At 38.1% G+C, this 15,149-nt stretch overlaps 1 protein-coding gene across 1 annotated transcript; it reads right to left on the bottom strand.

Moving 5' to 3' along the window:
- Positions 1 to 6,291: 6,291 nt before the first annotated feature.
- Positions 6,292 to 11,906, bottom strand: LOC133709313 (uncharacterized). Its single transcript, XM_062135013.1, has 14 exons — positions 11,577 to 11,906; positions 10,850 to 10,940; positions 10,625 to 10,709; positions 10,470 to 10,539; positions 10,079 to 10,148; positions 9,492 to 9,561; positions 9,148 to 9,193; positions 8,805 to 9,054; positions 8,512 to 8,717; positions 8,312 to 8,386; positions 7,594 to 7,654; positions 7,374 to 7,454; positions 6,818 to 6,897; positions 6,292 to 6,698 (listed from the first exon to the last, which is right to left on the bottom strand). The coding sequence occupies exons 1-14, from the start codon at positions 11,711 to 11,713 to the stop codon at positions 6,620 to 6,622; spliced, it is 1,401 nt and encodes a 466-aa protein (XP_061990997.1). The 5' UTR covers positions 11,714 to 11,906; the 3' UTR covers positions 6,292 to 6,619.
- Positions 11,907 to 15,149: the final 3,243 nt, after the last annotated feature.

Below are 15,149 nucleotides of genomic sequence, written 5' to 3'. Positions count from 1 at the left end.
ATTTCTCTCTCCCCGAGCCCGATTCGCCTCTCCCCTTCGCCGGCTTCGTTCTCCCTCCTCCGGCCACCATAGGACGCGATTCAAAGTGGGTTCTCTTCGCCTCAATCCCCTCTTGAGGTCTGTGGAAGAATTGGAGCATGAAACGAGCTGTGGAGGGCGGTGCAAGGCCGAGAAGTCTGGCGGCGGAGCTGCGTCGGACCCAGATGTGAACCTCCGATTCCGGCCACCTTTGCCGGTGATTCTTGAGGGCTTTTGAAGCCCATAGGACGTTGATGCTTCCCACAAGGTGGCTTGCATCGATTCAACTCGTGGAGGTCGAATTTTGGAATTGAAATTCTAGGGTTTCAATCGGTCCGGTTTGTTCTAAGGTAAAATTCGATCGATTGGTTTATAATTGGACTTTGTTGTAGTTATGAAAGTTGAAATTGGGGTTGAGATGAAGAACTTTGGTGTTGGAAGTTTTGTCAAATTCCGAGTTTGGTTTGGCGGCGGTGCCGCCACTATGGTGGTGTTTTCCGGCGGTTTCCGGCCACCTCAGGGATAGTTTCTGTTCCTGAGTTCGATCTACTCGTCGATACGAGCATTTCGATATATTGTTTGTAATTTTTGGAGATCGTATGAGCATGTTGTGATTTTACGGTTTCGGACCGTTCGATGTTTCGATCCGTGAGGATTTAAGCATCGGATCGACTTGTGGCTTGGACACATCGATCGTGGAAGTGTTCCGGAGACTTTGGGAGGTCTCGGATGTGGTTTCGCCTTGATTGGCGTCACCTTGGGAATTTTGGTTCGATTTAGGGTTTCGAACGTTATTCCTTGTGATTCGTTAACTGAATCAGAGTTGTGTTTCCTTAGGTACTTGACGAAGTATTCTTTGGACGGCTATTGTGATTGGCTGCTTTGTTTTGTATTGAAGACGCAGCGGGAGTTTCGAGGTGAGTAATCTCACAAGGTTCATTATGAACGGAATTACCATTATTGTTTTGGCGTTAATTATTTAACTGCAAACTATAGTTGGTATTAGTAGGCATTCCTGAGCGAATGACTACGTATATATTTACGTGAAATATATATATTCTTGTGGATGATATGTGATGAATAATATGCATGATGGGTTCATATTATTGTTGAATGAGACTTTTCATAGAAACAATATTGTGGAAAAAGATGTTTTCTATTGTTTGAGAAGTATTGAGTTAGATGTTACATTTTGGAGTCAAGCGTGACTCATTTTAAAGATATTGGTCCTTGTACCAAGGGTCACAGATGGTGAGCAGGGATGGAGAAAGCCGGAACTAGATGGTTGTAACGTTTTAGGTCAGGTGTGACTTACTTAACATTGACTTGAGACCAGATGGGGTCTGAAAAGCATGGGTCGCAGATGGTGACCAACGGTTGGTTCTATGACCAGACGGGGTTTGAAAACCAAGAGTCACAGATGGTGACAGGTCGCAAATGGCGACCAAAGGTTGATTTCGAGACCAGACGGAGTCTGAATGATCATAGGTCACAGATGGTGATAGGTCGCAGATAGTGACTAAGGCGTGAAATGGGGAATCACGCAATTGGCCGGGTAAGTGGGTATGATCAGCTAGAGCGCTAGTCTGTCTGCCATGGTACTTCATGGGTCTAAGTAGGTTACTTATGACTCCTGGGTACGTATTTTGTCCAGGTTGGACCAAACTGATGTGTTTTATCCAGGTTGGATCGATTTATCATATTTGAATTGTTAGGTTAACGATTTATATGATTTTGCCACTGTGTGACTTTTGTGTTTTCCTTATTCTCGAGTCGAAAGATTTTCCTCCTCGTGTTGGCGTGAGTTGTGCGGGCTTTTATCCCGTAATTTGGTGTGAGTTGTTTTGAGTTACTCATACGGGCTTGCAAAAGCTTACCAGGTTTGTTGTGTGACGACCCGGTGCACTATTCAAACGGTGTAGGGGTTAACCTTGCAGGTCAGGGTGATCGTGGCTGAAGCTGAGGTGGCTTGTTGGCAGCAGAACAGGTAGGAAGCATATTTGGTTGGCCCAACCATTTTTTATGACTTTCGTTGTGTAGTAAACTCTGAGGAGCAGTTACGTTTTATATTGTGTTGGCAATTTAATTCGTAAGCTTATGTAATATATGACTCTGTGGTCGGGTCAATATTGACATTGTGTGTTCAGGGCATCAATGTGTATGTAGTTTGAAAAGGAAAAAGTTTCCAGGTATTTTGTATTGATGACTGAACGTTCACGCATGTATAATTATGGGGTTATATATCGATTTTTATTTGTGTTAAAAATCAGGGGCGTGACAGGATTGGTGATACTGGTGCAACTCATCACATGACATCTGACTTGAGAAACCTTTCTATTGCTCATCCTTTTGCCTCCAACAACACCATTACAATTGGTAATGGATGAGAAGGTCTGCATGTTAAGCATATTGGCTCTGGCCAAATTACACCTGCAAAGCATACTTTTCAGCTCAACACTGTGCTTCATGTTCCTAGTTTAGCAGTTAATCTGCTTTCTTTTAATAAGCTATGCAAGGATAATCATTGCTTCATTACCATGGATGATATTGATATCTGTGTGCAGGACAAGGCATCAAAAGCTCTCCTTTACAGAGGAAAGAGTAATGGGGAAGGTCTTTTCCTTTTCAAAACACCAAAGCTCACACCACCATCTCAATCTGTTCATACTGCTTTTGTTGGAGCTGCTGTCAAATGTTCTCTTTGGCATCACAGGCTTGGGCATCCTTCTTCAGATGTAGTGTCTAAAATGTTGTCTTTGTCTCAAGTCAAGTTTAATAATGACAGAACTTCTCATATGTGTTCTCATTGTCTTAGTGGCAAAATGCATAGATTACCTTTCACTGAATCTATCTCAAAGTCAGTTACTCCTTTTCAAAAGGTACACTCAGATCTTTGGGGTCCTGCTCCTTGTTTGTCCATTGAGGGTTTCAAATACTATGTAACCTTCATAGATGATTGTACCAGATTTGTGTGGATTTATCCACTAATCAATAAATCTGATACTTTTGCCACATTTGTCAAGTTTTACAGTTTTGTGTTTACTCAGTTCAAGTACAATATTATTTCTCTGCAAACTGATGGTGGGGGTGAATATAACAATAAAGCCTTTAAGAATTTTCTTGATCATAAAGGCATTGTACACTTTATCACTTGTCCTCATACCCCCCAACAAAATGGGGTAGCAGAAAGAAAGAATAGACACATTGTTGAGACTTGTATTACTCTTATGTCTGCAGCTCACCTGCCTAAACAATTCTGGTTTCATGCTGTTGCTCATTCTGCATTTCTCATTAATAGAATGCCCTGTGTCTCTTTGCATATGTCCTCTCCATATATCCAACTCTTTGGTTCTGCACCTGATCTTGGTCATCTCAGGATTTTTGGTTCTGCATGTTATCCTTTTCTTAGACCTTACTGCAATGACAAGCTTGATTCTCGGACAACTAGATGTGTATTTTTGGGATATGCCTTGGGATACAAGGGTGTTTTCTGCTACAGCATTGAGAAAAACAAGCTTTGGATGTGTAGACATGTTATTCATGATGAGTCAGTGTTTCCATTCCACTCTTCTAGTGTACTTTCTTCTCCTGATCCTGCTTCACCATCCCATTCTTCCTCTTGTTCTTTTCCTGTGTCCTCTGTCCCTGTTCGTCCTTCCCATCTTTCCCCACATATGATGCCTGTCCTCTCTTCTGATCAGCTCCAAGTTGTTCTTCCATTTGTCTCTCAGCCTTCTGCTGGTATCCCAGCCTTGGCTGATGAGGGGGTTGATACTGGTTCTTCTTCTTCTTCTTCTCGTAGTGATATTGAGGTTGACAATGGAGGTGATATGAATGACAATGACAGTGGTACCAGTGATGGGAATAGAAATGATAGCTCTGAAGAGGGTATTTTTAGTGATTCATCTCAGTCTGTTGAAAATGATGCTGTACAAGATAGTGGTCAAGTGTTTTCTCAAGAGTTGCAGTTTATTGTTGATCCTGCACTTGCATACAACAATCATTCCATGATGACTAGGGCCAAGAATGGAATAGTCAAGAGGAAATCGTTTGATGAGTTTTGTGCTTATTCCTATGTTGTTCAACACAATTTACTTGATGAATTGTCTTACTTTAGTGGCCTCAGTGCTGTTATGGACATTCATAATCCTGTTGAGCCAAAAAGCTTTAAAGCTGCTGTTGGCAGGCCTGAATGGAATATTGCTATGAATGAAGAGATGGATGCACTGAATAAACAAGGTACATGGCAACTGGTTCCATTCCCAGAAGGTAAAAATATTGTTGGGAGTAAATGGGTGTATAAAATCTAGAAAAATCCTGATGGAAGTGTTTCACGATATAAAGCAAGATTGGTTGCTCAGGGATACAGTTAAGAAAAGGGTCTGGACTATGATGAAACCTTTAGTCCAGTTGTAAGGCATAGTACAGTAAGAATTATTATTTCTCTAGCTGCAATGTATAACTGGGAATTAAGGAAACTTGATGTTAAGAATGCCTTTCTGCATGGTGATCTTAAAGAAGAAGTATACATGCATCAGCCTCAGGGTTTTGTTGATCCAGTTCATCCGAACCATGTGTGTTTGCTCAAGAAATCTCTATATGGTTTGAAGCAGGCACCAAGAGCTTGGAATGAGAAATTCACTAGTTTTCTTCCTGCCTTGGGATTTAAGTTTTCTCATTCTGATCCGAGCTTATTTGTTAAGATCACGAGTAATGGAATAATTGCATTGTTACTCTATGTTGATGACATTGTTATTACTGGTTCTGACAAAAATGGTGTATCAACTGTTGTATCTGAGCTCAATGATGTGTTTGACATGAAAGATCTTGGGCCTTTGTCTTATTTTCTGGGAATCAATATTCAGTACAATGACAAGGGTATCTTCTTGTCACAAGAGAAATATGCAAAGGATTTGATAGCCAAAGCTGATCGATTTAGAAACTTGCAGAGAATGTAACACTCCATGTTTGCCTCATCTGCAGCTTTTCAAAAATGAAGGTACACCTCTGTCAAACCCTACTCTCTACAGGAGCATTGTTGGTGCATTACAATACTTGACATTTACCAGGCCAGACATAGCTTATGCTGTAAACACTGTGTGTCAATTCATGTCTTCTCCAACTGATGTGCATTATGCTTCTGTTAAGAGAATCTTGAGATATTTGCAAGGCACCTTGTCTAAAGGGCTGTTTTACAAGTATGGTAATAGTGTTGCTTATGTCAATGCCTTTTGTGATGCCGATTGGGCTGGGGACATTAATCAGAGAAGATCAACGTACTACAGGCTTTATTGTTTATCTTGGACATTGTCCTGTCTCATGGCAATCCAAGAAACAAGGATCTGTCTCTAGAAGCTCAACTGAGGCTGAGTACAGAGCTCTTGCTAATACTGCTGCAGAGATTTCATGGATGAGACACATTCTATGTGATCTGCAAATCAGGATTCCTGCTCCACCTTTGTTGAAATGCGACAACCATTCTGCTCTTGCTCTATGCTCAAATCCAGTCTTCCACTCAAGGATTAAACACCTTGATAATGATTTTCATTTTGTCCGAGAGAGAGTTCAAAGGCAAGATCTTCTCCTCCAATATGTACCCACAGAGAGCCAAACTGCAGATGTTTTCACCAAAGGTCTTCATAGTCCTGCGTTTAAGCAGCATTGTACCAATCTCGGTGTGTTATCTCCCGCTGAGATTGAGGGGAGGTGTTAGCAAAGCAAGTCAACGTAAACGTCAACGTGAATCAGTTAGCCAATAAGATGCTGTCCAGCTGTAATACATGTAGTGGTGACCTGTTGGTGATGTGCTGATGTGTACTTACAGGCTGTAATAGCTAGCTCTCTTTATTTCGTTTTTATTTCTCTACTACTATAAATAGCTCTTGCATTGTAATAATTAGGTCTACTTCATTAATTGGAAAAACTCTCAGATATTTTTGTCTGAAGCTCTCTTTTCTCTCGGTGAGTTCATCTTCTTCTTCCTCAAGCTTTAAGCTTATAGATTCATGGCAGAAATGTTATCATTCTTATGTTCTGCACAAGCTTCAAACCCCAACTTAATTACCAAAATTTGCATGGATTATTGTTGTAGCGTATAATAAGCAATCTGCATACAGTACGTACTTTATCCAGCCAATCGATCTTAAATACGTTTTTAAGTTGCAAATTTCCTTCACTTGTGATCACCAAACTTTTCGAAGGCTTCAACTTGTAACAAAGAAGTTTTCTATTGAAAACAAGAGTACGGCCTTTATATACAGCAAAAGACAAAGATGAAATGAAGAAAGCTAGATCAAAACTTTTGAAATTTCAAAGAGTCCAATCCAATTTCCTGACTTAAGACAGTGGTTGACTGGTGGGTAACTGTACGGCTATATACCAGTGTCATGAACAAGAAAAACTTCAAATGACAGAACCGCTGTTGTCGGTGACTACAAGGCTATAGAATTTACAGTTCTTCTTCCGTAGGAAACTACAACACACTAGCATGAACAAAAGGAGGCAGACTTGCCAGATTCCGATTGCTGGATTCAACCAAAATTCACAACCAACAACTTGGGAGTTCTGGAGCTGCTGCTCTTCCTGCTTTACTTGTTTGAAATTATACATGATATATCGGCAGTCTCTGTTCAATACAGACCCGGCATATGGGGCACTTTTTACACTTCTCACAGCAAGAGCTGAAATGCAGTTAGAATTAAGATTAGCGACGGCTCTACAATCAGTTCTCCATAAGTCCTACTTGAGAATACTTTGGCATGGTCAAAGAATATGACAATGCAAGGGTAGATGAACTTACCTGCAAAGCACATGATGCCTGCATGGAAGGAGGACTATATTGATCTGTTCTTCAAAGCATACTCTGCATAGGATCTTTTCCTGTCGGATTCAATGGATCGTTCAAATAATTATTATGCAAGATGGGCAATATTGGAAATTCAAAACATTAATATACATTATCTTTGTACCAAGAACAAAAAAGTGAAAAACTACATAGGCTATAACTATTTCATAGTCAAAACCCACAAATGCCTCTACTGCCCCGGCTCTTTTTAGTTAAATGACATTTGACTAATGAACTTCTTCAGCCTATTGATTCTTGAAAACCAAAATAATAGCTTAGGAAAAGACTGCTAAAGGTAGGAACAAGATTATTAAAGATGTAAGAGAGAAGAATGGCTCGTGACAGGAAAAGTGGGTACAATGCATTTATGCCCAGGATTGCAGTACAAGGGGAACTCAGGTAGCTAATTCAATAATTGTATGCATACCAAGGGCTTGGCTTAGTTGAAATCAGTTGTTACGGAAACTTAACAAACCAACATTGAAAGACCAGAAGTCAGCTGAGATATTACATTCTGAAGTCTTTCATACTCCTGCTGGCTAAATTTCGTGATTTCTGTTTGCTCACTAAGTGCAGCTTGCAGTTTCCAAATCTGACAGAGGGAAACAGAAATAATATAAGAAAATTATAAACATTAATTACATGTACCAAATATCAACAATGCTGTAATGAAGACAAATGGTTCAACTAAGAGGCAAAAGTATTCCCAAGAAATTAAATAGAGTGTTCACCTCCTCAACAAGGTCCGACCTAGGCATCTTCTTCACTACATCAGGTGAGAAAGTGTTATACCTGAACAAAAGATGAAAGCAAATATTGGCAATGATATCTGTTATTATTTTGCAATAAGACCTCTACATCCACACAAGGGAACATCTACATATGCAACAACTACTAGAAAATAGTAGAACTATGAATAATCACACATTAGAAAGTGATAGAAACCAATACATAGAGCAACAATAAAGAGACAAGGACTATTCTACGTTTGGCCCTGCTTTGAAGTTCTGACGGTCTGCCCATTGGCAGATCACTACCTCAAATGATTACACTTCCACATTCATCATACAAATACAAGATGGAAACATCCCATATCTGTTGAAATGCTTGAGCACATATGCACAATAAGAGACCAAGATATCCACACGCAAGAAGTCAAACAATTGAACTAAGCAAAGCATAAAACATTTTGTATTTCCTGCAATCAAGTGTGCCATACTGCCATGCATCGCATGATTTGCAAATCAAGCATTGGTATTTTCCCGACACTAGAATGAACCATGGTGCGGTGTCTATACAACCTTTTCAGTTCCATAGATCTTCAATCAAGAAATTACATTGATGAGGACTTGTTTCAATAAAAAAGCAAGAGGACACAGAAGAAGATTGCCTAAAATTTGCAGAAGATAAATGAAGTAAATGAAAGTACTGAGTACAGGAAACACAGACCCAGAAGCTCCGGCAGAATACAGTCTAGCTTGTTCCTCTCGACTTCCTTCATCAATTGACCACCAACCCAGAAGCCTGTCAAAAGGATGCATTATACCAATAAGAATGGCCGGACAGTAACTTCTATTTTGTTTGGAGTTTGCATTACAAATCTCTAAAGATAAATTTGAATGTTGAATTCCCCTAAAGTGAAGAGTTACCTAGAACCATGACGCAGGAACCCAAAATAATCACGAACTTTTGATGTTATGACCAAGTATCTTTCAGAAACAACTCCACTACGTACTAAAAGTACAATTTTCTCTATCAACCTATATGCAGCATATAAAACACCAGCTCCTTGCAGTAAAAGAAGAGGAGCAAAAAGAAGTGGAATTGAGATTTGACTAGCACCGGATGGTGTTCCCTGAAAGATACATCTTCTTAAGAAAATGACATGTTGATAATATTCCGAAGTATCAAAATAATAGTGCTTTGCAAACACCTAAGATACCTCTAAGCGCATAAACAGCAGAATCTGGAAAGTGATTAGAGGAATTTTCATAATATGTCCACCAATATCCTGCAGGCTGCATATTCCACTCTCTTCTTGGTCTTCTTCTGAAGAAACTACAAAGCCTCTATTCCAATCAAGATATCTTATGGTCACTGAAGATGAACATGCTTCTCCAGAGTGAGCATGTCTGTGAATTGCTGGGTTATACCACTTCGTGCAAACAAGAAAGGCAAACATCTGTGCAATGCTGTAGAAGGATAAACAAACTTCAACAAGCTAAGACAGAGAATACTAAAGATTAATAATGAACAATTATTTGTAAACATAAAAGTAACTGTACCCAAAGTTTATAAATAAGTCCCACCAGCCTAGAGCAGAAATATCACCTGCATGTCAAATAAAGTTACTAAAGCGAAAGGACAGCTGATTGTATGAACATTATTCTTTAACTACGGGCTGAAATGCATGAGGAAAGTATATGCATGCTTGACAAATTGATCATTGTTCATGTAAGCTTACTATGGTCCATTTTTTGAAAACTTTTGTGGACTGTTTTTAATTTGTAAACATCACAAAAGGAAACTGCATCACTACGAAATACTTCTGAGAGATGAAAGGATGTCATTACAACACAACAACACATGTCATCAAATACAAGTAATTCAGTACAAAACTAGAACTCACCATTTATCTTTAGAAGAGTGAATGTTGTGGCAGCAATAAGGAAGACCATAGATATAGAAATCCAGAAGTGCTGGAAGCCAAAGATTGGTAATTCAGCATGGACAGTATAAAGGAGTCTCACTTCCCATTCATAAAATTCGAGTAAATATAACAAAATAATATATAGACAAGGAAAATATTAATTTCCAGTTTTGCAACTAACTGAAAAAGTAATGGTACTTTAATTTTCATCATCAGATCTTCTTTCTTGATAACAGATTTATTATTAATATTATTATCATCAATATCATTATTATTTCTTATAGAAAATAACAGATTCACGTCTTGATCATGCCAAATAATTTTGTGTTTAGAATAACAATATTGTTATGGTTTTAGATTTCGTCCAGCTTAACTATATCAACAAAATTTCTTGTACAGCTGCAAGTCTGCTATCCTCTTATCACAAACACCTAGGTGAACAGAATAAATAAATGACACTAAACTTCAAGTCATACTAATCACTTGCACCCACTTAAGCCAATTGTTAATACAGTAAGAAATCTATATTTCCAACTCAGTCCTACAATAGATAGTGATAAACTTACAGGAAGAGTTTCCCATATCACATCATCGCTCATGGTGTCATCATCACTAGGCATTAGAGCCTTACACATCCTATACAACAGAAACAATAATTACACATCCTATAATACAATGGCAACTACATTGGCCTTTTAAAACAAATTAGTTAAAAAGAATTTTCAGCTTGACTGGAGGTTAAGAATTGCCCATAGAAAAAGTAATGGATAAACTTTTTGTGAAGTCTTTTATAAGAAGATGTAGCTAGTTCATTTTAAATTATTCTTGATAATTCATTTATGTACAATTTGGATGTCTCCAAGGAGTTTGGTGGAACTGTGGAAGTCGCTCCATTTACAATTACAGAATGGCAGAAACAATATGGGAAATGCCCAATTGATGGAAATACAATCATACCTGACATTGTCAAATAAAATTGCTAGTTCAAACGCCAACAATGGCACAAAGACAATCTTCAAGCTTACAACTGCAAACATTTAAAGTATTGATAAGTGATATTGCAAGATAATCATTTATCAACTTATCAAAAAGTAAGATTGTTGCCTGTATACCGTATCTGTTCTCTAGATATATACAAAGCAGTAGTTCAAACGCAACGAGCAAGGGGGTTGCCATGACAGCATGAAGTGGCGCCCACTGTCAATGGAAAGTAAACATTTACTTTTCTGTCAAGTGGTTTGAAAATACATAAAGAACTAGGATCGCCCACTACAGCAGTATAATCATATTTTCACATGAGAAATATGGCAAAACACAAAGAAGTTGGAATCTCATACGTGACGATCATTAGGTGGCACTGGAGCTGGTAATGAGAATCTGCCTCTTGCTACAACTGCATGGAAAAGCCACAGAGGGGAGAATATGATCCTGCCGTATTAAGACAACAAACTGTTATATATTGAAAAAAAATACGGCAAACAGCAGCTGTTAGAAGATAAAGCAAGTGAATCCAGATACGATCTTGGGGGGGGGAATTCTCTTTATCTGAAAAAGGTACGGTTCATGGCAGAAATGTCAGTAACTCTTAACACCCTTAAAAACCAAGTTATGATACAGCTTTCTTGAGGTCTCAAGCGTTGCCAATACAACTACAGAAAAAAATGCTCGATAAATTCCCGAGGAATTGGTTTTGCAAAGCTCAATATTACATTAACCAGATTGAACTATCTTGCAAAGTGGCTCCAACACAAAAAGTGCAGGTAACAATTAGAAGCAGCAAGCATTATAGAATCTAACCAAAAACATCAAAAATAGGCTCTTTGAAGCAATTTATGTCCACCACCCACGACTGAAAATGCGCGCGCTTCCAATGTTATCACTAAGCAGAGACCACAAAATTCTCTACTCTAATTCGAAAAATCAATAAACAAACCCACAAGAATACATGCAGGGCAGCATGAATAATATAATATTTGCACACTGCCGCCGGAAATGTAAAGCTGATGAGTTTCGAAGCAAAACCAGATAAAAGCAACAAGAGAAAGATAAAACAAAATTACTAACCACCAGTGGTAGCGGACGGCGTGGTGGAGGCGGAGGACGAGGAAAACGGTGAATGTGAAAAGCAGGGCATGCGCCACAAGAGCTTGCAGGGACTTGGCCACGGAGCGCCACGTCATCCCTCTCCGCTCTACCAACATTAATTAATTTCCCCAAACCACCGGTGAACGGGAATCGAGGCCCGACAATGAATCACAGTCAACAGTGAAGGAGCGAAGAACTGAAGAACTGAAGAAGGTGTCGCCGGAGGTTTTTAAGACAAGGACAAGGAACAACAAGGAGAAGGAGACTTCATTTGTTGTTTCTTTTCCATCTGGACTTCATTTTCACGCTAAAAGCCAAGTCACCTGCTCCTTTTTTTGCTTACGATTGACATGTCTCTTTAGACGGAAATGCCCTCGGGTATTGGCATAATCGGCGACGAGGGGTTTGGTTAAATTTGTCAACTAACAACCCTCATGATTGTTTTGATTTGATTAGAGACGAGGACAATTTTGCCTTTTAGGGGAAATTCATTTCACACGCCATCTATGTTTTACAAAGTTTTATTAGAAGGCGACTCTCTCAAAATACTTAGAGATCGAAAAGACGACAGAGTCTCGGGTTACGATGAATGACAATTTTAATGATTCGGTTAACTAATTAAAGAGTGACGCTTGAACAAACTAATGAAATTTTATATTTCAGATACTCTTGTATTTCAATTGAAAATTCATGATCATTTTTATTTTTTTCATATGTCAACATATATAGTACATTAATGCATCGATGCATTAGGCAGATCAGCTGGATACAAAAGTATCATGGCTTCAAGCTAGAATATAACTAAAAAATTATTCTACATTTGATGTACGGATACGCTAGCGTACTGTATATAACTTCCGCAATTTTCAATTGACTGATTGAACCAAGGAAATGATTTAAGTGCGTGACATAAGACCTCCTCACCAAGGAGACTAGAGAAAATAATTTTATAAAAATGCTAGGGACAGGTGCGTACATATCTTATATGGATAGATGTGGATGGATAAAAAAGGGCACTTGGTAATGGAGTTATAGATGGCAGCATATGGTTGCGACTTCCTTTCGTCTAAAGAGTACCTGTTTGATTTTTCACCTGTAAGATTACCAGGATTTAATGATGAGCTAGCTACCTTAATATATTTTTCATTGATAAAGCTAGCTGCCTTAATTAACCTCCATTATTATTCCAGTTATATAAATGTATTTTCCATTGATAAAGAGGACATCTAGTTAGTTTATAATTAATCCTGGTTGGACGTTTGTGCCCCCCCGGCCCATTGTTTTGTTTATCATCATCATCATCTCCTGCAAGGTGCAACTGTCTTAAATTTTATTTAAGAGGATGAGGTCTTTCATTGTCTCAGCTTTATAACAATCTCGATTCCATTTATTACACTAGGTAATTAGTTATAGAGTAATTTGAGTTTCACAACCAAAATTAATTGACAATGAAAAAAATTGCTCAAATTCTTATAAACTTATAGACAAGGTTTCTATTTTTCCATGTGATTTTGGTGCTGCAAAAGAATACGTACTGGATTGGGTGATATCGATCCTGCAAGATGATCATCATCATTGTTCATTTTCACGGCAGAACAAGGAAGCTTCGTCACTGTCGGGATATATAGGCAGAGAGGAATCATTGAGAGAGATCCAACATTTGGTTTGGTACTTTGGTTCTCAGTTCACTCTTCAGACTTTCAGTGTTTCATTTCTCTGTTGCCGACATGGAGCCGAACTTTAGGGCCTTCTGCAGCCCAACTCAATAACCAAAACAACTTCATAACTGTTCAAGCCCATAATATGTGGACCTTTTTTGTTTTTTTTCCTCAACTACTTGATGGTAAAGAAATTTTCTGTATCGAGATCGAGGATTACTAATTAAAACTCCTGAGCAAAAATATATATGGTTACAATTATTATGGGTCAAAAAGATTATGACCACAGTAAGTGTCAATTTCTACGAGATACGATATTAAGATAAACCAATCTGAATAGGTGTGATAATTAAGTTCTCATAGCCAACAACAACAACAACAACAAAAACTGCATAGACGTCTTCCCGCACTCAATCAAAAATTAAAACCCTCCAAATTAATCTGTTAATAATTAAGTTGCCAATGAAAGGCCACAAAATGTGATTTTACTGGTATTCTAGGACTATATAGTAAACTCTATACATATTGGATATAAGTTAAGAGATCCATAGAGTGAGGTAATAACGAAACCCTAACGAAAAAGGAAAGAAATGACATCCTCCTCCTGTGAGAAAATTCAAATTGAATACGAATGGTGCATTTTGAAGCCGAAACAAAAGCAAGAGATGAATGTGGCCGTTATTTGTAGTGACATAGGGAAAATTGTAGTGGCTAAAACCATTCATCTCTCTAGTATTTCAACTCCAAAACATTATGATGATCCAGCAATCTCGAACCGTTTTCATTTAGGACTGGAGGTGAGCTTCACTCATATGGAATTGGAATCTATGCATAAGCTAGTCTACATGAGATACACGATGGGTTGACTAACGACGAGCACCTTATTGATGGGATCGATCAAGATTATCTTGCAGCAATTATCTTTCTATCTTTAATTCTTTATTGTTCATTCGATCTTGTACTATTTTGATCCCTTCACTGATATTTGACTCTACACAAAGAAAGAAAAAGAAAAATAGAGATCCAAATAGTTTTATGATTATAGCAGGTGGAGGCTTATGGTTTTCATAATTCATAAACCTAACAATGCCATGCATGGTTCTGTACGAATATAACAAGATTAATTTAAATACATGCATGCATGGCATGCCACCACATAATTTTAAGAATCAATGCATGAGTGATCCATGCCTATTTTAAGTACGTGGATGAACATCACAAGGTCAAATCATTCCCAATCTATAATTTAATAGCATGTCTTCAAAATTGCGATAAAGTTAATTATATTTTCTATCTTAGACATTTGCATTTATAATTAGAACTCATGCATCTCATCAAAACTAGATTAGATCGAGCTCGGAGGAGCTGGCTAGATGAACAGCGTCACATATGATTTGAACGAAGGTTACAGCTAACGTACCCATGCATATTGTACAAACTTGCAACATAGAAATAAGCATTTCAACTCAACACGAATTATGATCTGGGATTTTATTTCCCATACTCGTTCTTCAAACGGGGCCATGCACAAATGCTCCATAACGTGATTGAAATGAATAACTCAAAGTATGATTATTATCAACAAATTAATCTAAGCATCCAAGGTAATAATGATAATCTAATTGAAAAAAAAATTATACTGATAATAGGCAATGTCATATATAATCTTATGCAAAACTCCATCTTAAAACCCATTTGCAACTAAATCTCATTCCATCAATTCATGCTAATTGCAAAACTTTTGGAACTACGAATGGAAATATTGAAAGAATATACATGCAGATGTGATGACTATGCACATTAATTCATGCATGCAACCACACATTCCCAAGAAATTCCAAGATCTTAAGAAAGAAAGAAAAAATAAAGGACGATTCAAGAAATTAAGACAATA

The sequence above is a fragment of the Rosa rugosa genome, chromosome 5 (assembly GCF_958449725.1).
Source record: "Rosa rugosa chromosome 5, drRosRugo1.1, whole genome shotgun sequence".
Classification (NCBI taxonomy): Eukaryota; Viridiplantae; Streptophyta; class Magnoliopsida; order Rosales; family Rosaceae; genus Rosa; species Rosa rugosa.
Note: the sequence above shows the minus strand (reverse complement) of the source record. Positions and strands in the feature narration are given on the sequence as shown.